The sequence below is a fragment of the Phoca vitulina genome, unplaced genomic scaffold (genome assembly GCF_004348235.1).
Source record: "Phoca vitulina isolate PV1807 unplaced genomic scaffold, GSC_HSeal_1.0 scaffold273, whole genome shotgun sequence".
Taxonomy (NCBI): domain Eukaryota; kingdom Metazoa; phylum Chordata; class Mammalia; order Carnivora; family Phocidae; genus Phoca; species Phoca vitulina.
The window spans coordinates 11,137-34,925 of NW_022589960.1; the positions used below are offsets into that span (position 1 = coordinate 11,137).

A 23,789-nucleotide genomic window follows, 5' to 3' on the forward strand; every position below is an offset into this window, starting at 1 on the left:
AGTCTAGGGACCCCTGGGTGGCTCAGTCGGTTAAGTGTCTTCCTTCGGCTCAGGTCGTGATACCAGGGTGCTGGGATGGAGCCCCACATTGGGCTCCCTACTCAATGGGGCATCTGCTTCTCCCTCTGCCCCTCCCCCTCCACTCATGCTCTGTCTCTCACTTTCTCTCTCTCAAATAAATAAATAAAATCTTTTTTTTAATGTACAGTCTAAATCATATTTGTTTTGGGAAAACACGGGAGAGGTATATGTCCCTTGGGGCAAAATGGCTTGGAGCATGGAGAAGCCAATTTCAAGATGGCAGAGCAAGGGGAGTTGGCACAAGTCACATATGACCACCAGGACATGTTCGTAGCACATGGGAATGTGCTTTGGGAAGCCCTGGAAATGATTAGGTGAGAAGTACCCAGTGGAAAAGGGATAGAGACACCTCCTACTGTTATTCATATCTTAAAGGGGAATTTTTGCACTGGGAAAACCAGAAAGGTCTCTGAAACCTTGGTTACACATGATTTCTATCAGTGCAGAATGAATCAATCCAAGGAGAATGTGGTGTTTGACTGGCAGACAAAATTCTCTGGTTGAGAATGTGGCTGGAATCTTCCAGGAAAAAGGAGGAGAGATGTCTTGAGGGTTGACCAAGACTAGCTCCCAAATCAAATTGAACTTTTACCCAAAAAGTGAAAGTCATCACTGTGTTCTTAGAAGAAGGAGCAGTGGTATTTTCCAAGAAAAAGTGGACTCCAATTCTGTACAAGTATGAGAGAACAGAAAAGTTTTATTATAGTAACAAGAAGCAAGCAATTCAACTGGGTGGGGGGTGGTCGTGTGCAGATGACCTTCAAAGCAGTAAGTAATCAAGGTGTGGTAGCAACAGTTAGTTTCACAAGAAAAGGAGAGAACTGGTTAATTCAGCAAATATATTACACTGAATCTGGTCAAAGAGCTGCTATAGATGTGTCTGAACACAGCAAACGTTGTTCCCTTATGTGTTGAATCTCTGTCTGTTGTCCACTCTCTCTGGCATTTCACTTAGTTGAGTTCCGAGAGATCTCTTTTCCAGACGACTCTGTTCTTCAATGGGCAGATGATAAGGGACAATTTGAGTCCTTCTGTAAAAATGTAATTAAACAAATTTCCAATCATCTGGAAAGAATTCTATAAGCCTCTCCATCTATAGATTACCCAACACAAAACCAATCTTTCTAACAAACCATATGGGTGAGGTGATCACTGTGTCCTAAAGGCGAAAATAAGATGGCAGAGGCAGATGATCCAGCAATCTAGGAAGAATCTAGAGGAGAAACTTTTACTAGGGAGCAAAAGAGAAAGTTTGGGGTCATCTTCTTTGAAGAATTCACAAGGTAGAGAGCATCCATACTTTCTGCTTTGGAGTTCCACAAACTGACAATTTGTCCCTCCCCTGTTAAGTCAACCAAACCTCTGCCGATCACTAACAGTGAACTTTATTACATCGCTTAGTTGGGAGAGCCTGGGAGACGCAGCTGAGAGCACTCTGACTTTGGTGAATGAGTTGTGGGGGCAGGACCACCAGAAAACATGCAGGAAATAGATCTTTGCATTCCATTTAATCTTCCTTAAACAGAAGTAAGAAAACAAATCGAGCAAACTGCAATGCTTGCATGATTAAGTCAAGTATCCCACCTTGACTCTCAACTTCATCTCTGGCATTTTGCTGCCTTAGAGCATAGAGAGCCTCCTTCTCTGCTAATTCTCGCTCCATTTCTTCCTTTTGTTTCTGCTGCTCCAGTTTGTCCTCCAGCTTTCTGATTTTCTCTTCGAACTCCTCTCTGATCTGCACTATCCGTCTCTCTAGCTCTGCTCTGTAAAATTCTTGTGTCACTTGGACTTGTTTCTGAATCTCCTCCTCGGCCTTTTGGTACATCTTATTGGTGAAGCACTTTCCTTTGTTCTCCACCACGACGCGCTGAACCAGCGCCAGCAGCTCCGTTCTCTGGGCCTCCTGCTCAGCTCCTGTCGCCCGATTGTTGAACAGGCAGTAGCGATCCCCAAACTCATCCACCAGCTCTCGCATGCCGTCTGGAGCGTCCTCTAAGAATGTATGGAAACTCATGCCTTCCAACTCATCTTTCCGGGTGAATAAGAGAATCATGTATCTCCTAGCTTGGGTTCCAAACATTTCCAGAACCTTCTTCGTGGACTTGTACTCTTCCTGCGTGTACCGGCCCAGCGAGACCACCAGGAGCAGAGCATGAGGCCCCGGGGAGGTCAGGAGGATGCAGCGAGCGATCTCCTTGCCAGTGTCAGCATCCCGTACCTCGGGGTCGAAAATGCCAGGCGTATCCACGACGACAAGTTCTCTCCCTTGCCACCGGCTGCCCCCTTTCTTACAGACCTTGGTGACTTATTTTGCTGCAACGCTGGAAAGAAACACTTTCTCTCCAAGGATGCTGTTGCCCGTTGCACTTTTTCCTGCTCCAGTCTTACCCACTAAGACAAGTCTCAGTTGTGCATCTCTCTGGTCTTGGGTTCCAAGCCCTGGGACATCAGGAAACAAAAGCCAGGGCATTAGGATGGACCTCTGGCCCTTTCCCCAGCAGGGCTCCTGTTCCGCCCACACACTCCTCCTCTCTTGCCCTAGGCTCCCCTCCCGGGAGCGACCTCTGCACTCACAGGAACGCTACAGAAGGCCTTTCTACAGAAGCCCTATTGAAAGTCTAGAGAAAGCCTGATGTTCCTCTTGCCGCACGTGGGGAAGGCCCAAGGACTTTCCAGGATTCCGTGGAGCTTCTTACTCTTACCTTTTGTAGCTAAGTAGCCCACAGAAGAGGAAACAAAATAGCTCAAGAAGAGAATTCTGAGCTGCCGCAGTAGCTCTTCCCCATAGGAGCAATGCAGGAAGTAACTCGAAATCTGACCTTGGGACGTCTCTGTGGGCGCTCCTCCCCCAGTTTGTAGTCAAAATGGAACTTTTCTTCTTCCCATTAAGAAGCCAGGTAGGGGGGGTTTACAACCCATCCCGTCCTGGCAGGGTACAATAGGGATGCCTGGGCAGAAAGACAAAGCGTCCCTTTCTAGTTCCTGTGTGGGACCAACCTGTCAGGGATTGTGACCCGAGAGAGGACAAAATTCCTCCATTTCAAGTTAAAGACCTTAGCTTCGAATCTAGTGACTTTTTTTACATTCGAAATTAATACATTAAAGAATGATAGCCAGAAAATAATGACAGTTAGCTGAAGTGACTATAAAATCCCTTGATAGATAAAAAATGAAAGAAAGAAACCCATACAGGTTAGTGCCAGTGGAGCTATCCTTTCTTAGTTCCACTAGATGAAGCACATTCTCCTTCCTAGGAAAGTGGACAGCTAATCCCAGCACGGCACAGCTTAGCAATAGAAACTCTGTTCTCAGAATAACCGGGCCTTGAGTGAAACACCAAATCATCCATACAGCTCTTCTGCATTTGTCTTCAGTATTTCTCTGCATATCTCCTCCCTGTGTCTATAGGGTCCTGGGCTTCAGGATTTGTTAAGCATAGAACCGGGACCCGCAGGATGGAAGACAATGGGCAATCTCATTTGGGAGCCTGTTTCTCTGAGAAGGCAGACCCTGCTGGCCCAGCCCTTGAGTGAGTCTGGTTCCTGCATGAGGAATCCTGTATTACAACCATCCATTTCGGCTTGAAGGTGATGCGTACATTACCACACTCACAACTCCAGACACTATTACAACTCCATTTTATTTCTCAGAGAGGGTATCGCCATTTAGCCAGTTGCCCAGACCAAAAATCTAGGCATTGCTCTTGATTCTTCTCTTTCCTTTCCTTTCCCCATCCAGCCCATCAGCAACCCCTCTTGGCTCCACCTGCAAATCTGTCTGCTTCTCTCCACTGTGAAGCCCAGCACACCAGCTCAAGCTACCGTCGGCATCCATGCCTCCCAAGGAGGCTCCCAGTTGGTCTCTCTGCTTCCATTTTGTCCCCTTCTGTCTACTCTGTAAATTGGAATATTCTTTTAAAAATAGCAAACAGAGGAGAGATATTGCAGAACCCCTAACTCTGCCTTCCACAAAATCTGTAGGTATCATCCCCATCACCTTCTGAGCATTAGCAAAACCATCCCTGATGCAGTTTCTCACATCTGATCACCAGAATCCTGGGGTGAGAGAAGGAGATTTCCAGAAACCAAGAACACTGAATACAGGATGGTGAGGATTATCTAAGGAAAAAATGTGGATGGGAGTTCAGATGATTATTCAGTTAGCAGGACAATGGAAGACTCCAACCTGGGGACATCCTTAGGGCATCTGTAGGCCTAGTGAGAGGGAGCAGCAAGTCAGGGGAAGAGACACTGAAAGGCCCTGTAGCAGGAGAAAGTGCAGGGGGTCCAGAGGAAGTAAATGGAGAGGAAATCAGATATGGGGGTGGGATATTTTGCTCCAGCAAGGATGAGGGCTGGCTGCCAGCTCAGGAGAAGCCCCTGCTAGCTCTCCTTCCTCCCCCCGCCCTGCCGCACAGGGGACCCCCCCCCAACACCCTCTCACCAAGGCTCCCAGGTTTGCTGGAGCATGCACCACACTTCAGGGCTGACATTGTAGCGGGAACTCCTGCACAGAAAGGAACACAACTAGTCATTTTAGGGACACGGAAAGTAAGTGGAAACCTCAGCCTCCCCCGACCAGCAATTGCTTTTCCCTGTAAACTTGCTGCTTGCTTTCTCCTCCCATATTTCCCAAAGCTTCTCCACTCTCCAGATTGGCTCATCTTCAGATTGTTCCTTTTTCTCTACACCAGCAAATGCTTGGAGGGCTTTGTTGGTACTGCTTCTGGGCACCCTTCCCCAGCAATCCTAGGGATTTACTGACAGACCCCAGACACCCCCCCGCCCTTAGGAAGCCAGTGTGCCTAAACAATGCTTTCCTTGCTAATAAATTCCTTTCTTCTTCTTCTTTTTAAATGTCCTCTCTGTGCCTTTATGCCTTTCTTCTGTGTGGCTCAGTGGAGGGCCCCTCCACTTGCAGGGTGGGATGCTGCCTGCTTCATGAATGCTCAATAAAATCGATTGGATCTTCCAATTTACTTGGTTGAATTTTGTTTCCTAACAAAGAACTCTCACTGGAGCAGACTTTGACTAGGACAGGCTGAAAATACTAGTTGTTAAGGACAAGTTCATCTGATAAGAAGCCATCCAAAAACATTTAAAACATTATTAGAAAGACAGACACTCCTTTTGTAGGAAAAGTTATTTCTTTATCCCTTATGGATAGGGAGTAGGAAACAGCTTCTTATAAACTGAGAAGAGAAATCACAGACTTTTTTAAAGTCAGCTTTGGCTACAAAGTTGATGTTGGTGATGGGTGTTAGGGAGTAAGTAGGATAACAGAAATAGGAAAACAAAAGGTTTTGGGGTGTTTCTTAAGGTCCTTGTTCCAGCATGTGGGCTTTCTCTCTCTCTCTCTCTCTCTCTCTCTCTCTCTCTCCCTTTTTAAAGATCTTACTTAAGTGAGTTGGGGGAGGTGCAGAGGGGAAGGGAGAGAGAATCTGAAGCAGGCTTCATGCCCAGCCCAGATCTCGATGCGGGGCTAGACTCAGGACCCTGAGATCATGACCCGAGCCCTAGTCAAGACTCAGACACTCAACAGACCGAGCCACTGAGATGCCCCTGGGCCCTCTCTTCATTCTGCAATGTTGTGCTGTTTCTCCCAGTTTAGATGTGAAAACAGAGGACTGCCCTAGTGGCTGAGTTCTCCCACTGCCTGAAGAGCAAGTATCCAGGGGTCCCTGGGGGGCTCAGTCGGCTAAGTGGCCTACTCTTGATTTTGGCTCAGGTCATAATCTCAGGGCCCAGTTGGGCTCCACGCTGGACATGGAGCCTGTTTAATGTTCTGATTCTCTTTCTCCTTCTCCCTCTGTCTCTACCTGCCCCCTCCTTCTCTAAAAAACAAAAAAACAAAACGAAACAAAACAATAACAAAACATAAAAACAGGGCACCTGGGGGGCTCAGTTGGTTAAGAGGCTGCCTTCGGTCAGGTCATGATCCAGGGTCCTAGGATCCAGCCCCACATCGGGCTCCCTGCTCAGCGGGGAACCAACTTCTCTATTTCTGCCCCTCCCCCCCATTGGTGCTCTCTCACGAGCCCACATGAGCTCACTCTCTCTCTCCCAAATAAATAAGATCTTAAAAAAAAAACAACCACCACCAAATTTACAGCTTAACATCAGCAAATACAGGAAATAGGAACCAACAAGAAATACACTTTCTGAGAACAAGTATGCCGGTAGGTTTAAGATATACCCCCAGGGGAGAGGTCCTCTCTCCACCAAATCACGTTACCCTCTGTCCCCTCCCCCAAATACCCCTTTTCTCTTACCTGGAAAATCTGGGTCCTGCTCCCTTCTCTAACTTTAAGGCAATGCTAAGCCACAATGTTGAGAAAAAGGAGAGAGGAAGTGAGGGGAGGAGCTGTTCAATCATCTTCCTGTAAGAGACCTGCCCACCTCAGCATCTAGCCCCGCAAATAGAACTTTCTCAATGATGGATTTGATTCGTGCAGTCCAATAGGGTAGCCATTAACCACATGGGCTGTTGACACATGAAATGTGATGTAAGTGTGACTGCAGAACCGAATTCTTAATTTTACTTCATTGTATTAATATTTTTAAAGATTCTATTTTTAAGTAATCTCTACACTCAACGGGGAGGTCAAACGCGCGACCCCAAGATCGAGAGTTGCAAGCTCCACTGATGGAATCAGCCAGGCACCCCATTTGAATTAATTTAAAGTTAAATAGCCACATCTGCCTAGTAGCTACCTTATTCAGCCATGCAAACGCTCTACCGTGAGGGATAAAATATGGGTTATGCTGTGACATTCTGGAAAAACCGCTGAGTTGAAACCAGAGGCTGCCAGCTATTCCGAAAAGCCTGCGGTCCCGGACCCCACGTCTCAGCACATCAGGCCTTCCAGCCCAACACCTGCCCCTAGAGCTTTAGGCCTGTATCAGCATAGGCAGCCCTACCTCCTCTCCTCCCTCCCAGTGACTGGGGGAGAGACAGCTGCAATTTCCAAGGTCTCATCTGCCTGAAGCAAGTGAGGGTAACTGATCTGCTTTTAACTAATGAGACGGGTCCAGAGTCACCCTGTGAGATGGTGCTCAGACCATTTGCAATAGGCTAATCCTTGACATCTGACACTATCTGTCATGAAAATGTAAACTGTGAGACTATGGGGCGGTGGTGAGCAGCATGGATCCCAGTTCCCTAGAGACATGGATTCCGTTATGAAAGAGGTGCCAATTTACAATTACACCCCATAACTGAGACTTTATTTCAAGTTGCATAACACTTGAGTAATTATACAAACTGCTAACAATTCCAAAGAGATCAAATAGAAGACATAAATATCTCTGAGGGTAGTATGTGGTCGGCCTTGTGCGTACAAGCACAGGGTAACTACTCCTAAACAGGAGACAGGGCAATGGAATAAACTGTGCACTAGGAGTGAGGATAAAGAACATTCTAGAACAATATAACCCAAATAACAAGGACGACTCAGCCCTTGGGTGAGATAGGCAAAAAAAGCAAGTCAAAAGAACAGGCAGGGTGTAAACACATGTCTGTGATTCCGAAGTGATTTAAAGAGACAAAGGGTAGGATTATATTTTGTTACTAAGCGTAAGCCCAGCCAGAAGGTTTGTATCATTCTTTATTTAAGTGTGGGAGTGAGAGCAGAGATTGATGTAAAATATGATCCAAATCGAAATTTTAAGTACTATTAAACCCCCAAGCCATTACTTAGATATTCCTTATTGGGGTTACAAGGATCACGACATATAGGGAATTCCCTATCAGGCTGACATTTGTAACGACACCCAGGTTCAGGACCTGAGCCGAAGTCAGATGCTGAACCCGCTGAGCCACCCAGGCGCCCCTGAAATGTGTGTACTTTGCTCTCATTTTTGACGGCTATTTTCCCTGAGTGCAGGATTTCAGGCTAGCTGTTATTTTCTCTCAGCACACTGAAAATCTGCCTCCACTGTTTTCCTGGCTTCCTCCTGACTGTGAAGAAGTCAGTGGAGGGACGCTTGTGTGGTTCAGCCAGTTAAGCGTCTGCCTTCAGCTCAGGTCATGATCCCTGGGCTCATAGCGGGGAGTCTGCTTCTCCCTCTGCCCCTGCACCCCACCCCCCGCTCGCACTCTCTCTCAAATAAATAAATAAAATAATAAATAAATAAATAAAATTTTTAAAAGGAAAAGAAAAGAAATCGGTGGGCACCCGGCCGGCACAGTTGGTGGAGTGCACAAAAATATTTGGAAAAAGAGAAATTACGTAGGAAAGAGAGCGGAGGATGATTCCTACACACTCATAGTACAGCCCCAGGAAGTGTGTGGTCCACGGTCGGTGTCAGCCCGGCTCTCAGAAGCCTCTCACAAGAACACCCACAAGCTTCTCACAAGAGCTTCTCACAAGAACTTCTCCCAAGAACACAAATTTGTTGTAAATTTACCTGTGCACGACCGCACTACTTTCCTGTCTTCCCCACAACCATATCCTGCTCCGTTCTTATCTCACCCGCCACATGGAGTTGCGGGCACTTCACAGGATACGGACGAGGTTAAGGTGCCAGGTGCATGCCCCCTACCCAGCCCTGCCACGGACGCCTAATGAAGGACCGTCCCAGCTCCGACCTGAGCTGAGTGAAATGGCCAGGGCAGGCTGTCCTGCCTGACTCTGACCTTCAGAGTCCTGACGGTGGAGCTTTAAAAGCCCAGACTGCTTACAGAAAACTTCGGAGGTTGATTTTTTATTAATTTTATTATTGCTTATTTGAAGTAATAACAACTTGTACTTTGAATTAGAATTTCTTTTTACAAGGTGTGAACGGCCACAAATGATGGTGTGTGAACATAAATATGTAAAAGTAGTTTGCACATTCTTACTATATTTTATTTCTATTTAACAAGAGATCAGGGATTTCAAATTCAAGATGGCCAACTGGACATAGGTAATCATTGTAGAAAAGGGATTAATAGAAATTGTAGACCATAGACACTCTCTCTTTCTGTTTTTTAAAACTTAAAAAAAAAAAAATCTGGGGCACCTGGATGATTCAGTCAGTTGAGTGTCTGACTCTTGATTTTGGCGCAGGTCATGATCTCAGGGTCTTGGGATCAAACCCCAAGTCGGGCTCCCTGCTCGGCAGGGACTGCTTCAGGATTCTCCCTCTCCCTGTGCCCCTCCCCCAACTTGTGCACCACACACCGTCTCTCTCTCTCCCTTTCTCTCTCTCTCTCAATTAAGTAAATCTTTAAAACAAACAAACATACAAACAAAAACTTTTCCTCTTGACCCCTTCAAATACCTATCAAATTAGTTGAAGAACTAAACCTCACAAAACTGGTTCTCGCTCCTTCCTTTGCAAGTCCTGTATGGATCTTCTAGCATCTAGCTTTGGACTGTGGGGATATTGGCAATTATTGAAGACTCAGCTGCAATTGAGGGAGATATTTATGTTACTATCCTGCCACATTCACCCCAAGCCTTTCACATAATCTTCAGACCCAAATTTCAAGTTAATGCAGATCATTTACATTGGACCCTACCTTGACAACTGATATTCAACTTGGCACAAACCTAACTGAACGCTATTGCTCCTGACTCTACCCTTCCCCTGACAACCTTACTTGTCACCCTTAAGTTTCCTATTTCTGAAAAGAAGCACGATCGTCGGACCCATCACCCACGTGGACGCATCCCACACATCCTTCACAGTAGACGTCAAGCCCTGAATTCTTCCTCAGGTCTTCCTCTATAAATCCTAGTTTAAATTCTGCATTATGGATCATGACTAGCACATATTTCAATAACGGGGATCATGCACACATTAAAGGCTGGAACTTCCAGAGTCCTCAGCGCTCAGAGAAAACTCGGATATAAAATAGGTTAAGATGAGTGAGCAATATTTCATTTGTCAAGTAAAAAGATAATGATTTATTTGATTTACTCCTTTTTTCCTCTGGGTATGTCTTACCTTCCAAAATAGAATATAAGGCTGAGAGAAAAGAAATCAGCTCACAGAAGTTGCGTGTTCAATAGGCCTTAACACAGGTTCATTGAATTCATAATGCTTCTGCACATCTCTGAGGGAAAATGCCTTTTAAATGGTTTTTAAATGAAAAACATCAGGACACGGCATGAATACTACTGCACAGATGAGTCGCTCACAAGGAAGTATTTTTGAATATAAGAATTGCATGAAGGCAAAGAGCAGTTTGGTCCAGCGGTGTTATTTGACATATGTTATGAATATGTGTGCTTATGAGAGTTTTTTTCTTCCGTGTCGTTTTTACTCCATTCCTAATACTTGTGATGAGCAGAGATTTAGGATCTTATTTTTTCCAGACTTAATCTCTAATCCGTCTCCCTAAAATTCACTGATACAGTAAATACTCTTAGTCGTGTTCATAGTCAAAACAAAGACGACTGTAAAAATTCCAATGATTTGGGGGCGACTGGGTGGCTCAGTCGTTAAGCATCTGCCTTCAGCTCAGGTCATGATCCTGGAGTCCCAGGATCGAGCCCCACATCGGGCTCCCTGCTCAGTGGGGAGTCTACGTCTCCCTCTGCCCTTCACCTTGCTCGTGCTCTCTCACCCCACTTCTGCTCTCTGGCTCTCACTTTCTCAAATAAATAAATAAAATCTTTTTAAAAAAATTCTAATGATTTGAATTTGGGATGTCTGCAATCACTGTAAATGATAGAAAGTCGCCCCTCCAGCTTCGAAGTTTCTCAATTCTTTAGCAAGACACAACCTTTCAAATACTCACTGCCAATGTCACAGCTTGGAAGGGGAAGGAAGAGATTTTTCTGGTGGCAGAAAAGACTAGAGGGAATTTCAAACCAACAACAGCCATAAAGATCAGGGAATGCTCTGAAAGAAAAGTGAGAATCCTAAGATCTATCAATCAGAATTCTAGCAGCAAAAAGATGGCCTACTCTCATCAGGTCCCAGGGGGAGTTTTAGAGAAGGGACTTCCTACAAACTGTGGATACAGGGCTTTGGAAACGACAAGGGGGAGTGCTAGTAATGGTGAGAAGATGGTATCCCAACCGTAAGGGGGTGAACAAAGACTGGAACCCAGAAGGTGAGTTGGGTAGAGAGGCTGTCTTGGGAGGAGCTCTCGCCATTGGCTTAGGGTTGTGGCTGGTCAGAGATGGCCCTGCAGGGAGAGAAGCAGGAGAACGAAGACCCAGCCTTGCTTTTCTACTCCCCTGGGGTCTCCTACTTGGACTTCCCATTGGCCACGCCAAGCAGAAGTCAGAGAGCAGGAGATCCCACCAATGTAGTCCATTGAGATCAGCCTCCTGGGGCAGAGAGCTAGGGTGAAGAAGGCGGAAGTGTGGGTCTGCAGAGGCCAGTGAAAATTATTTGGCACAGAAGAGATTTTTAGTTACAGTCAGACACATTTTCAGTTAGGATGGGACCTAAGAAAGAAAAGAGAGAAAAGCATTAAGAGAATCTACCAACTTCTAGATCTCTGTGAACGACAGAAGCAGCTTTCCAGAGAAACCCGATGCTTCACTAACAAATTACTCATAGACCAGCCCTGCAGCAGCACATGCCCCCAGTGGTGTGCACACGTAATGTCTGCAGGATTTCGATTTGAATTTTCCTAAACTGAGTCCTTCAAGTCTATATATCATTGCCTGAGAAAGCCAATTTTGTAACTTCTTAAATTTGTCGTCACTGTGAAGAGGGACGGGGGGAAATGGGAGGTGGTGGGGACCAAGCTGGGAAGAGGTTTCATTCTGGTTAGCTGTCACAGCAGAACAAACCATTCTGAAGTTCGGTGGCTTAAAACAGCAACCATCATTTATTTTTTTCTCATCAATCTGCAATCTTTGGAAAATACAGTCTACCACTATTACAAATCATAGTAAATTCAGGAGCAAAAGTGAAATTGACATGACTACCAAAACATATGCCATATTTTTGAAAGCACCTTCCTAATCCCATCTAAAACCTCTGCAAATATACCCTTCTCAGCTTCTACCCTTAGATTTTCTATTTTTTCATCATACTTCATCTTCAGCGCTTTTATTTTTCCCTCTCGTTCTTGCTGTGATTTATGAGCATATTCCATTTCTACTAGTTTAATTTCATTATTTAATTGATCAGTGTAGATTTTCTTCCGGTCTTCTGCCTTTTGATTCAGCTTTTCCTCTGTATCCTTGTAAAAGTCATCAGAAAAGTAAGCCCCGACTTTGCTCCACACCATCTCATCTATCAGCCCCAACAGCTCCTGCACTTGAGCTTCCTTCTCGGCTTCCGTGGCTCTGTTGTTGAAGGCACAGCAACGGTTCCCACATTCCTGGATGATGTTCCTGAGGCTCACATCTGCATCTGCTATATAGTCACTTAGGCTCTGACCCTCCAAGTTATCTTTGCGAGTGAACAAAATGATCATGTGCTTCAAGGCTGGCTTCCCAAAGACAGCCTTGATCAATGCCACGGTCTTCTGCTCTTCATCTGTATAGCGGCCCAGCTGCAGAACCAAGAGGATGGCGTGGGGCCCGGGGCAGGAGTAGAGGACACAACGGCTGATTTCCTTGCAGGTGGTTTCCAGGGTCTCCTTGGTGTCAAAGAGCCCCGGGGTGTCAACAACAAGAATATTCTTCCCGTTCCATTCCCGGGATGCTCTTTGACACTTTTTGGTAACAGCGTGAGCAGCAATTTTAGATTCAAATTCTTTTCTCCCAAGGATGGTGTTTGCTGCTGCGCTCTTCCCATTTCCTGTTTTCCCTACCAGAACAATCCTCAGACTCCTGCACTGACAGTGAGCCATGTCAGTATCAGGAGGCTCGAAGGCTTAGGTATCCGCAGACCTGAAGGGAAGGAGAAGAAAATGGGTCATGGAAGTAAGTGGAAAACATTACCCCCTCTTTTCTCCTTTGTGTTCCTCCTTGAAAATGTGTAGCGGTCTACTATCCATGTTGATCCCATAAAGACAGAAAGATGAAACAGTTCAATCACCATGGAAGAAATAATAAAATAGTTAAAGAGTTTCCACACCAAAGAGTACCAGGTCCAGATGGCTTCATGGGGAACTCACTTCTACCCTTAAAGATCTAAGAATCTCCGTGCATCTTAAGCTATTCCTGATGATTTAAAAAGAAGGAAAACTTTTGATTCTTTCTATGACATAGGTATGATACTGATCCCGAAGACTAACAAAGATTTCACCAATAAATAAAGCTACAGACCTGCCTCATTTGTGGATACTAATACAAAATCCTAAATAAATTATTAGACACTAAAAAGTAACACACCATGATTAAATGTGATTTATTTCAGAAATCCTAGGGTGCTTCAATATGAGAAAATGGGTTGTTACAACACATTCTCATGAATAGATTAAGAATAAAAATACCTAGATGCAGAAAAGACATTTCACCAAATGCAATACTAATTCATGTTTAAAGCATTTCATAACATTTGAGTTATTAGATACTTCTTTAATGTGATCTTATATACATATAAATTTAAAATTTTTTGTCACCACTTATTTTCCACTGCAGCTAGAAGAGTTGATTATAAAATTCATTTGGGGAGCGCCGGGGTGGCTCAGTAGTTAAGCGTCCCCCTTCGGCTCAGGTCATGATCCCAGGGTCCTGGGATCGAGCCCCGCATCGGGTTCCCTGCTCTGTGGGAAGCCTGCTTCTCCCTCTCCCACTCCCCCTGCTTGTGTTCCCTCTCTAGCTGTCTCTCTCTCTGTCAAATAAATAAAATCTTTAAAAAAAAAAATAAAATTCATTTGGATGAATGAAAAAGAAAATTATCCTGGACAATCAAGAAAGATAAGAACTATGAGGGAGGACTGGCTCTACCAGATTATAAAGCATTTTAGCCTCTATATTTAAGGCGTTATGATGTCAGTGCATGAACAGAGAGTCAGAACAGTGAAACCAATCCAGAAAATTCAGAAACAGACCAAATTGATCATACTATATTCATGAATATTCAATTCAGTTATATTATGTTACATTTATATTCAATAAGGCAGCATCTCACATCAATGGCGGGAGGGTGGGGGGAAGACGGACTAATAACCAGCACTGAGAGAACTACAAAACCATACAGAAAAACACAAAACTGCATCCACTTTCTTATGCCATTCAAATTCTAAATAGATGAGAAATCTAAACGTAAAAAATAATCCATATAAATACTAGAAGAAATGTGGGTAAATTCTTTGTAACCTGGAGTGGATAAAATATTTCTAAGATTTTAAAGAGAGTAAGGAAAAAGACTCATAAATTTGATTACATAAAAATCTAAAAGATAATGTGAGGCAAAGAACACTACAGACATTAAAACACAAATGTCAAACTGAGGGAAAATTTTTTCAGCCGATATCAAAGAGGATTAATTTTCCTACTATACAAAGAATAATGATGAATAAAAGAGAAAATTAGCCTATTGTACAGAGAATTCCTAAAAGTAGAGAAACAAAAGACCAACAGCTTGATAGAAAATGGAGTAAGACATATGAATAAACAGTTCAAAGGACAAAGTGTAAATACCCTTGAATATATGGAAAATATATGAACATTGACTTAGAATACAGAAAAAGAAGTCAAACATAGAAAAAATAAAATAACTAAATTAAAGCAATTCAAATTACACTGAGATACTATTTCTCACCTACAAGTTTGGCAAAAATCCAAAAATTTGCTGATATAATCTGTTGGTAAAGGTTTAGAGGAAACAGGTCCTCTTCTCCATGGTTAATGGGAATGGAAAAACAGTCCAAAACCTACAGAAGAGAAGTTAGCACTGTCTTGTAAAAGTACATGTGCATTTATCCTTGGAGTATTAGTCCCAATTTTAGGATATATGCCTGTATGAGGGCAGACCACCCCAAAATGTGCCACTTTGGCATGCTGATTATTTTAAATAAAAGTTACTAAAGAAACAGCCTGAGCAAGAAGGACACCCAGACCCTCCTCTGTCCCCCTGCAAGTCGGAAACTAATCTCCCATGTGAAGGATGCCCTCCCTGTCCCAGGAGCTAAAGAGACATCCTTACGACCAGAGATGGGAGATTTGGAGCCAAGAAGCTGTACAGACAACTCTTGTTACTTTTTACTCACTTACTACCCCAGCCCAAAGTCTGTTTAGAATTCCTTACTAATTGAAGCTCCCAAAGGTAAGTTTTCTTTGTCTTGTCAATTCCTCCCAGATTCATTGTCTCTTGGTCTAAAAAGTATAAAAACTGCTCCCTGCTCTGGGGGAGCCTGCTTCTCCCTCTCTCTCTGCTGCTTCCCCTGCTTGTGCTCTCGGTCTCTCTGTCAAATAAATAAATAAATAAATAAATCTTTTTAAAAATTAAAAAAAACAAAGTTCGAATTACATCACTTTGCTTTTATGAAACACATACACGTGGACCTGTTTTTGCTAGCCAAAGTAAATTCGAAGAGGATTTTCATTTTTACAAAAAATGCTGAAAGCAAAAACAGTGTTCAGCGTCTGTTTTACATTCAGATGAGCCACTTGAGAGGCAGCACACATCTTGGGCTGTGAGAATGATGCTGCCAAGCCCCTTCCCCAGGAACCCCACACAGCATCTCAGCATCCAGCTGCCAGAGCTTTGAACCATGTGAGCATGTGGGCTTTACCTCAATTGATTCTGTGCATTGGTTAGCAAGTAGTGTCTAAAGCCATCAGAAATGCATAGGGAGGTGATTTGGGGGGGATCTGGGAATACCTAAAAAATTTTCCCCTATAAATTAATGGTAATTGTTTCTCTGCATTTTGGTTTATGAAAGATTTTATAGGAGCATTCTGCTTTCAGATAGTAGGGGAAACCTGTAAATAGTTTATATAATTATACAACAAAAACTATATCTTAAAATACTAGTAAGGGGCGCCTGGGTGGCTCAGTTGGTCAGGCATCCAACTCTTGATCTCAGCTCAGGTCTTAATCTCAGGGTCATGAGTTCAGGCCCCATATTAGGCTCCAGCGTGGAGCCTACATTAAATAAATAAATAAATAATTTTAAAAAAATACTCGTAAAAATCAAAAGCAAATGACACATAGTATTTGGTGTGATGGATAAACCGCACAAAAAATTAGCCAAAGAAACTTGAAAATGCAGTAATTTCATTGTCCATCCATAGTAGAATATACCATAAGGTCAAAAAGGGAAAGAAACCTGCCAAAAATAATCTGAAATTGTTTTCAGGAATCCTGTCTTGTTCTTAGCTTTGTGTGTGTGTGTGTGTGTGTGTGTGTGTGTGTGTGTGTAGTTTTGAAGGCCAGTGACAAGCCCAGTGGCAGAGAGCATCCTGAGTGCCCATACTGTGCTCTTCAAATGCCATTTCCCACTAAAAACATTAGGACTCTTAGGAAAAAGTACTGATCCCAGTCTGGGCTAGGAAATGTGCAAGTGGATCCTAGGCTGTCTCGTCATACTATAAAGCAAGGATGCTACCAAAAATTACTCAGACCATGGGGCGCCTGGGTGGCTCAGTCGGCAGAGCATGCAACTCTTGATCTCAGGGTCAAACTGGGTATAGAGATTACTTTAAAAAATTACTCCAGGGGCCCCTGCATAGCTCAGTCATTAAGCGTCTGCCTTCGGCTCAGGGCATGGTCCCAGGGTCCTGGGATCGAGCCCCGCATGGGGCTCCCTGCTCGGCGGGAAGCCTGCTTCTCCCTCTCCCACTCCCCCTGCTTGTGTTCCTTCTCTCGATGTGTCTCTCTCTGTCAAATAAATAAATAAATAATCTTTAAGAAAATAATAAAATAAAAAATTGCGCAAATCTTATCAAAAGGACTAACGAGTCAACTTGAAGAAGCTCTGACAGAGATGGGGCAATTTGAGGATCCATAGAATAATATTTCCAATGGATTAAAATAGATCAAATATGTTGAAATCCACAAATTCATAAAAATATCATCATATTTAAAGAAGTCAGTTGTTCCTTTTGGGGTATGCTAGGAAATAATTCCATCATTCTGAACATGGACAAATAAAGGGAAAGAATCAAGCATGTCTTTTGTGTTATATAACTGGACCTCATGGAAATGAAAGAACTGTTGAGGGGAAGTTCTTTTCATAGGGTTATTCCATCTAATAAATGAAGAAAGAATGATAGAATTAGAATATCATAATTTGTGACCCTTAATGAAACCATTTTACCCTAGGCTGTCATTAGTGTCTGCTAAATCACAGGAAGAGAGAGAAGCGAACATAATGTGCCTTCCAATGTATGTTTACAACGGCTACTATGAAATAGTCCCACCCAAAAAACGAGGAAAACCTTAATCTGATCAAGCCTCTCCTTAAATATAAATTCATACAAAACATTGAAACTAGAAGAGCATGTTAAAGGACATCTTGAGGATTTAATCAACAAAATGTACACTGTCCAACTCTGTTGGACAAAAGACTGCCCCTTTCTTAAACAACAACAACAAAAATTTCACAGACAGAAACAGGAAGGTGGAAACTTTCACATTAAGTGAAACTTAAGAGATATCAAATAATTGCAATTTAGGAACCTTATTAGGATCTGATTTCCAAACAACTTTTAAAATTATGAGACCATTGGGGAATCTGAATACATCTGGTAATTTTTTAAAAATTTCTAATTGCTTTTCAAAGTCTGAAAAAGTCATATTTTTAATGGTCTTTCTCTTTCAGACATACATACTCAAATATTTACTGATAAAGTGATAGAGTGTCTGACATTTGCTTCAAAATAATCTGGGATGGGTGGGAGGGGCTTATAGACGAAACAAGACTTACACAAATTGATAATTGTTGAAGGTACATGGAAGTTGTCTTTATCTTTGAATGAGTTAAAAATCTCCCACAATTGGGGACGCCTGGTGGCTCAGTCGTTAAGCGTCTGCCTTCGGCTCAGGTCATGATCCCAGGGCCTGGGTTTGAGTCCCACATCCTGCTCCTTGCTCCGCGGGGAACCTGCTTCTCCCTCCCCCTCCCCTCTCCCTCTCCTTCTGCTTGCCCCTCCACCTGCTTGTGCTCTATCAAATACATAAATAAAATCTTTAAAAAAAAAAGAAGTAAAAAAAAATTTTCCCACAATAAAAATTTAACTTCCTCGTACTTTAGCAACTACTGAATGTATACTCTATACCAAGCACCCTGGTAAATAGGTTTTGTACATTCTCTTCTTTACTCCCCAAAATTACCTGCAAGGAAGCCAATTTTCTTATTCTAATTTTTAAAGTTTATTTATTTTTTATTTAAGTAATCTCTACACCCAACGTGGGGCACGAACTCACGATCCCTGAGATCAAAAGTCACACAGAGGCTCTTCTGACTGAGTCAGACAGGCACCCCTATTCTAATTGTTTAAATGAGGAAATTGATGTGGCTCCGAAATGCTGAGAGACTTGCCCAAGGTCACAGTGCTAATAGGCATTGGGCAGAGGGGGGATCCAATTCAAAGACTGTCTGACCACCATGTTCGTGCATAATAACCTCTGCACACTATGGTCTCTTCCTGGTTCCTTCCTGGTCCTTGATTCCCTACATTTCCACTTACATTGAATCAGAAATAGATCAGGGGAGACCAAGGGAGACAGCACCCACTCTTTCCAGAAACAGTGAAGTGGTAGCAAGCCTGGAATTAGGGAAGGTAACAAAAGGGTTTCAGACACACTGTGTCTGTAGAATAGCTACCTCTCCACCCCCATGGCACTCCTCCTCACCTCATCTGCTACACTGTCCATCACACAGCTGCGCTCCTTAAATGTTGCTGAGTCCTTACTCAGTTTGCTGAGTGACGAAGGTACTCACTTTGCCATTAGTGACTAAGGTACCCCTGGGAGATTAATGAAGCCACATTCACACAGCCTGGGATTCAGATCCTTTTTCAGGAGAAAGAGGGATTCGGACTCAGTGGTCTTTAAATTGCCTTCCGGCTCTAAAGACCTACCTTGAGGACGCTAATGTCCCATTAAGGGAAATGGATGGCTTGTCAGGCGGCGCTCAATGTCTGTCACAACAGCAACTGATGCAAGGTGTGCTATTCAGCAAGTTTGTCCCGTAAATACGAGACACGGCGACATCGGGCAAATCAGTCTCTTTATACCCACCCTACCCTCCACCACTACCCCTCTGGCAGCATCCTCCTTGCTGGGCTGCTTGGCACAGACCAGAGTCCACCCCATGCACACCCCTGTGTCCCGCTGCATCTCACAGCTCCATCGCTCTGAGGCCAGGCTCACCTTTGGAAGAGATGATGAGTTCTCAGGGTTTTTTCCAAAGAAGCTGTTTGAGCTGGTGCTTTTGCTTTAACTGTAAGGAAAAAGTGTTTGTACCCTTTGAAACCTCTGAGCCAGGAAGTTCTGATTGGGTGGAGCTAGTGAAGGAAGAGTTTGCCTTTAAAGAGACAGAAATATTGCCCCATAATTTGGGGGCTGCTTTAGTTTTGCCAAGTTGAAACCTTTTTCTCCGTGTGCCTGTTTTCACACCAAAATTTCCAAAGCTATATTTGTTGTTTGGGGTTATAGTGGTGGATCAAAAGGCCCTTGTTAAATGACCCAAATCATGCACACAGAGCCAGCCACAGGGTCTGATCATCTTCCCCAGATAGAGTGGGAGACTTTCGGGTGATTCTGGAAAGAAGGAACTCAGATATGTGGCTTTGTGTTTCCAAATTTAGAGCCTGGGGATACTTCTCAGGGATTGTATGATATGGGTTTTTAGTATAGTCTTTCATGAAGGTCTCGAGTTACTCATTCAAAAATCGTTAGCATTCAGGTACAAAGCCAAAAGTCTAAACCTTTGGGAGCCAAGAGAAAAAGAAGATGTGGCCTGGAAAAAGTCTTTCAATGACCACAAACCTCTAGTCTTCTTCATATGGTTCTTTTGAGCCTGACAACATGCATGACCTGACTAGGAAAGATGCACCCAGGGAGCAGACTCAACTTGCCCCTCCAACCTTTCGACCTCTCCCTACCCTAGACCCAGGCACAGATCGATTTTCCCAGATTTACCCAGTGTCTCATTCCAACCTGCTCTGGCAACTTTGACATGAGAGGCAGATTGTCAAAGCTGTCATGGTCGACCGACCAACTGCTCCAATTGTCTATTGCATCACTACAGAAATATTATGCTTTTCATTATATACTTTGGTTCACTACATGGAGACATTGGATTAGTCACTGTTCAAGCCTGAAGGCAGGTACTAAGAAGACTAAATGTGGCAGGAAATAGTGGACAATGGGCTAGCTACCCGTGGAGGGAAGAAGCTAGATTTGGAAATTATGGTGTTAGTGACTATATTATTGGTCCTTATCATTGGACCAATTATTGGTGTTAATGACTCGGAGGGCCCCAGGTAACTGTTTTCCAACTTCCAATAAGGGCACAGACCAGGACCACCTTTGTAATTTGCAAGGTCTGGCACAAAATGAAAATGCCAGGTCCTTTCTTTAAAAAAAAAAAAGAAGAAAGAAAGAAAGAAAAAGAATTTCAAGATGACGTCAATAGAGCATCAAACCCTTCTAAGCATAGGGCCCTGTGCAACTGTACATGTCACCTATCCATGAAGTTGATCTTGATAAGGCTGCATACGTAGGAGTCTAGAGGAGACCAGAACAGTATCTCCTGCTCAAAAGATCCTCCCATTGCCCAGTTTCATTTCATTCTACATATTCCTTAAATGAAACTTGCCCAGCCAGAGCCGCCTTGGATGTTTTCCTGGTCAGCTAATTGCTTCTCCAGGTATTATGCTCAGGTACACTGGTAAGTTCCCTAGAGGGAACAGGGGAGTCATTGAGGCAGAATCCATGGATGCCGTAGGGACTAGGATGCAGGTCTCAAATGGTAACAGCCTTGAGACCATCGGCCAAAGAGGAGCATCCAGCTCATATCCGTCCCATCCGGAACCCTAACTTAGGAGTGATCTCCCTCTAGAAGATTTGGGCTAGGAACAGAGTTGCCCCATATCTCTGCTGTATTGTTCACTTAGCCACTCTCCTCATTGTTGAGAGCGCCCTTCCACTCGCAGCTGTGCTGTGGGCCACCTGTCTATCTGCTGCTGGTCCCCACCTGCACCCCCCTGAAGTAGCCCTCTTGCTCCAGGATGCTGCTCCCTCCACACGGTCAGAAGCAGAGAGATGAACGTGCACAAAGCCACAGCTTCCTGTTTTACATTTTCCTAGTATTCTTTACACCACACACACACACACACACACACTCACACTCACACACACGGCCATGTGGATAAATGAATTTTCCAAAAGGTTGTGGGGTCTTTAAAAGACATTTCTTTAAATTCCATGGGAATCTTCCTTTGTGGGGCTCAGGGCGTATTCTGCTGCTGGGATCTAGGTAAATTCAAAGCTTAATTTATTCAGACATTGCAGAAATAATAACACGAAATATAAAATAATGGCTCCTCACAGTGTCTACGTATTAACTATGTCACCTTGGTGTGTCGGTTTCCTATTGCTGCTGTAACAAATTACCAAAAATTGAGTAGCCTAAAGCAATATAAATGTATTCTCTTACAGTTCTGGTGGACAAGGGCCTGAAATTTGTCTTATGGAGATAAAATCAAGGTCTCAGCAGAGCTGGTTCTTTCTGAAGGCTCTGGAAGAGAATCCATCCCTTGCCTCTTTCAGCTTCTAGAAGCTGCCAGCATTCCTTGGCTCGTGGCCACATCACATCAATCTCTGCTGCCTCCACCCCATTGCCTTCTTCCTCCTTTGACCTTCTTGCCTCCCCCTTATAAGGACCTTTGTGATTACATCAGGGCCCACCTGGATAATCCAGAATAATCTCCCCACCTCAAAATCATTAACTTAATCCCATCTGCAAAGGTCCTTTTGCCATCAAGTAACATTCACAGGTTCTGGGGATTTGGATGAGGCTATCTTTCAGGGGGCCACTCTTCAGCCTAGGACATTTGGGTAAGTTAAGCTCTCTGCACCTCACTCTCCTAATCTTTAAAATGGAGCACCTAGCTCAACATCACTCGGCATCAGGGAAATCCAAATCAAAACCTCAATGAGATACCACCTCACACCAGGCAGAATGGCTAAAATTAACAAGTCAGGAAACGACAGATGTTGGCGAGGATGCGGAGAAAGGGGAACCCTCCTACACTGTTGGTGGGAATGCAAGCTGGTGCAGCCACTCTGGAAAACAGTATGGAGGTTCCTCAAAAGGTTGAAAACAGAGCTACCCTACGACCCAGCAATTGCACTACTGGGTATTTACCCCAAAGATACAAATGTAGTGATCTGAAGGGGTACGTGCACCCCAATGTTTATAACAGCAATGTCCACAATAGCCAAACTATGGAAAGAGCCAAGATGTCCATCAACAGATGAATGGATAAAGAAGATGTGGTGTATATATACAATGGAATATTATGCAACATCAAAAAAAAAAAAACAAAACCAAAACCAAAATCTTGCCATTTGCAATGACGTGGATGGAACTAGAGGGTATTACGCTAAGCGAAATAAGTCAATCAGAGAAAGACAATTATATGATCTCACTGATATGAGGAAATCTTAATCTCAGGAAACAAACTGAGTGGTGGGGGGGTGGGAGGGATGGGGTGGCTGGGTGATGGCCATTGGGGAGGGTATGTGTTATGGTGAGCGCTGTGAATCGTGTAAGACTAATGAATCACAGACGAGTACCTCTGAAACAAATAATACATTATATGTTAAAAAAAAGAGAGAGAGAGAGAGAGAGTAGGAAGGGAAAAATGAAGGGGGGGAAATCGGAGGGGGAGATGAACCATGAGAGACTATGGACTCTGAGACACAAACTGAGGGTTTTAGAGGGGAAGGGTTGGGGAGATGGGTTAGCCCGGTGATGGGTATTAAGGAGGGCACGTATTGAATGGAGCACTGGGTGTTATAGCAAACAATGAATCATGGAACACTACATCAAAAACTAATGATGTAATGTATGGTGACTAACATAACATAATAAAATTAAATTAAAAAAATAAATAAATGAAATGGAGCACCTACTTCAGGGGGTTGTTTGAAACTAAATAAAGTAGTACTTGTGGTACTGTTAGATCAGCACCTGGGTCACAGTGAGCACTAAGTACTCAGTAGCAGTAGGGACAAAAGCCGTGATGCTAGTCCCGGGTCCGAGATGACCCTCCAACAGCTGGCCTACTGTAGGATTTCACATCGTAGGTGTCTGCATCAGTCAGCTTGGGCTGCCATAACACCACAGCCTGGGGGCTTAAGCAACAGGCATTTATCGCCCACAATTCTGGAGGCTGGGAAGCCCAAGGTCAATGGGCCAGCCAAGCCCTTTCCCTGGGGAGGGTTCACTTCCTGGCTTGCAGATGGCACCTTCTCACTGTGTCCACACCTGGTGGCATGAGGAATCGGCTCTCTGGTATCCCTTCCTACAAGGGCTTTGTAAGAATCCCAGCATGAGGACCACACATTCATGACCTCATGGACACCTAAGTACCTCCAAAACTCCTTATCCCAAATACCGTCACCTTGAGGGTTAGGGATTCAACGTATGAATTTGGGGGACAGGGACACAATTCAGTCCACAACAGTACCCAAATACATGAACAGAACTGAAGACCCTTCAGGGAGAGGAGGAGAGCTTGGCAAATCCTTACTTCATGTTTTCTGTCCCTGCAGAGGGCCTGTCCTCACATCCTGAGAATGGCACATATGAAAGTTCTAGGACTCTGTTGATTTCTGGCTCAGCTTCTCATCCTCTGTCTATACATCTGAAAATACTTCCTTCCTACATCTTCAAGAAATAAAAAT

General features: G+C 43.9%; 2 protein-coding genes across 2 annotated transcripts; both read right to left on the bottom strand.

The window, feature by feature from the left end:
* Nucleotides 1–752: 752 nt before the first annotated feature.
* LOC116629095 (GTPase IMAP family member 4-like) lies at nucleotides 753–5,999 on the bottom strand. Its single transcript, XM_032399397.1, is given in 3 exon segments — nucleotides 753–2,520; nucleotides 4,525–4,587; nucleotides 5,973–5,999. Coding segments are annotated over 2 exon segments (981 nt in total). The 5' UTR covers nucleotides 4,574–4,587; nucleotides 5,973–5,999; the 3' UTR covers nucleotides 753–1,588.
* Nucleotides 6,000–11,833: 5,834 nt separating this feature from the next.
* Nucleotides 11,834–19,331, bottom strand: LOC116629096 (GTPase IMAP family member 7-like). The gene is made up of 2 exons (XM_032399398.1): nucleotides 19,245–19,331; nucleotides 11,834–12,868 (listed from the first exon to the last, which is right to left on the bottom strand). Exon 2 carries the CDS (start codon nucleotides 12,826–12,828, stop codon nucleotides 11,953–11,955), a length of 876 nt encoding a protein of 291 aa, XP_032255289.1. The 5' UTR covers nucleotides 12,829–12,868; nucleotides 19,245–19,331; the 3' UTR covers nucleotides 11,834–11,952.
* Nucleotides 19,332–23,789: the final 4,458 nt, after the last annotated feature.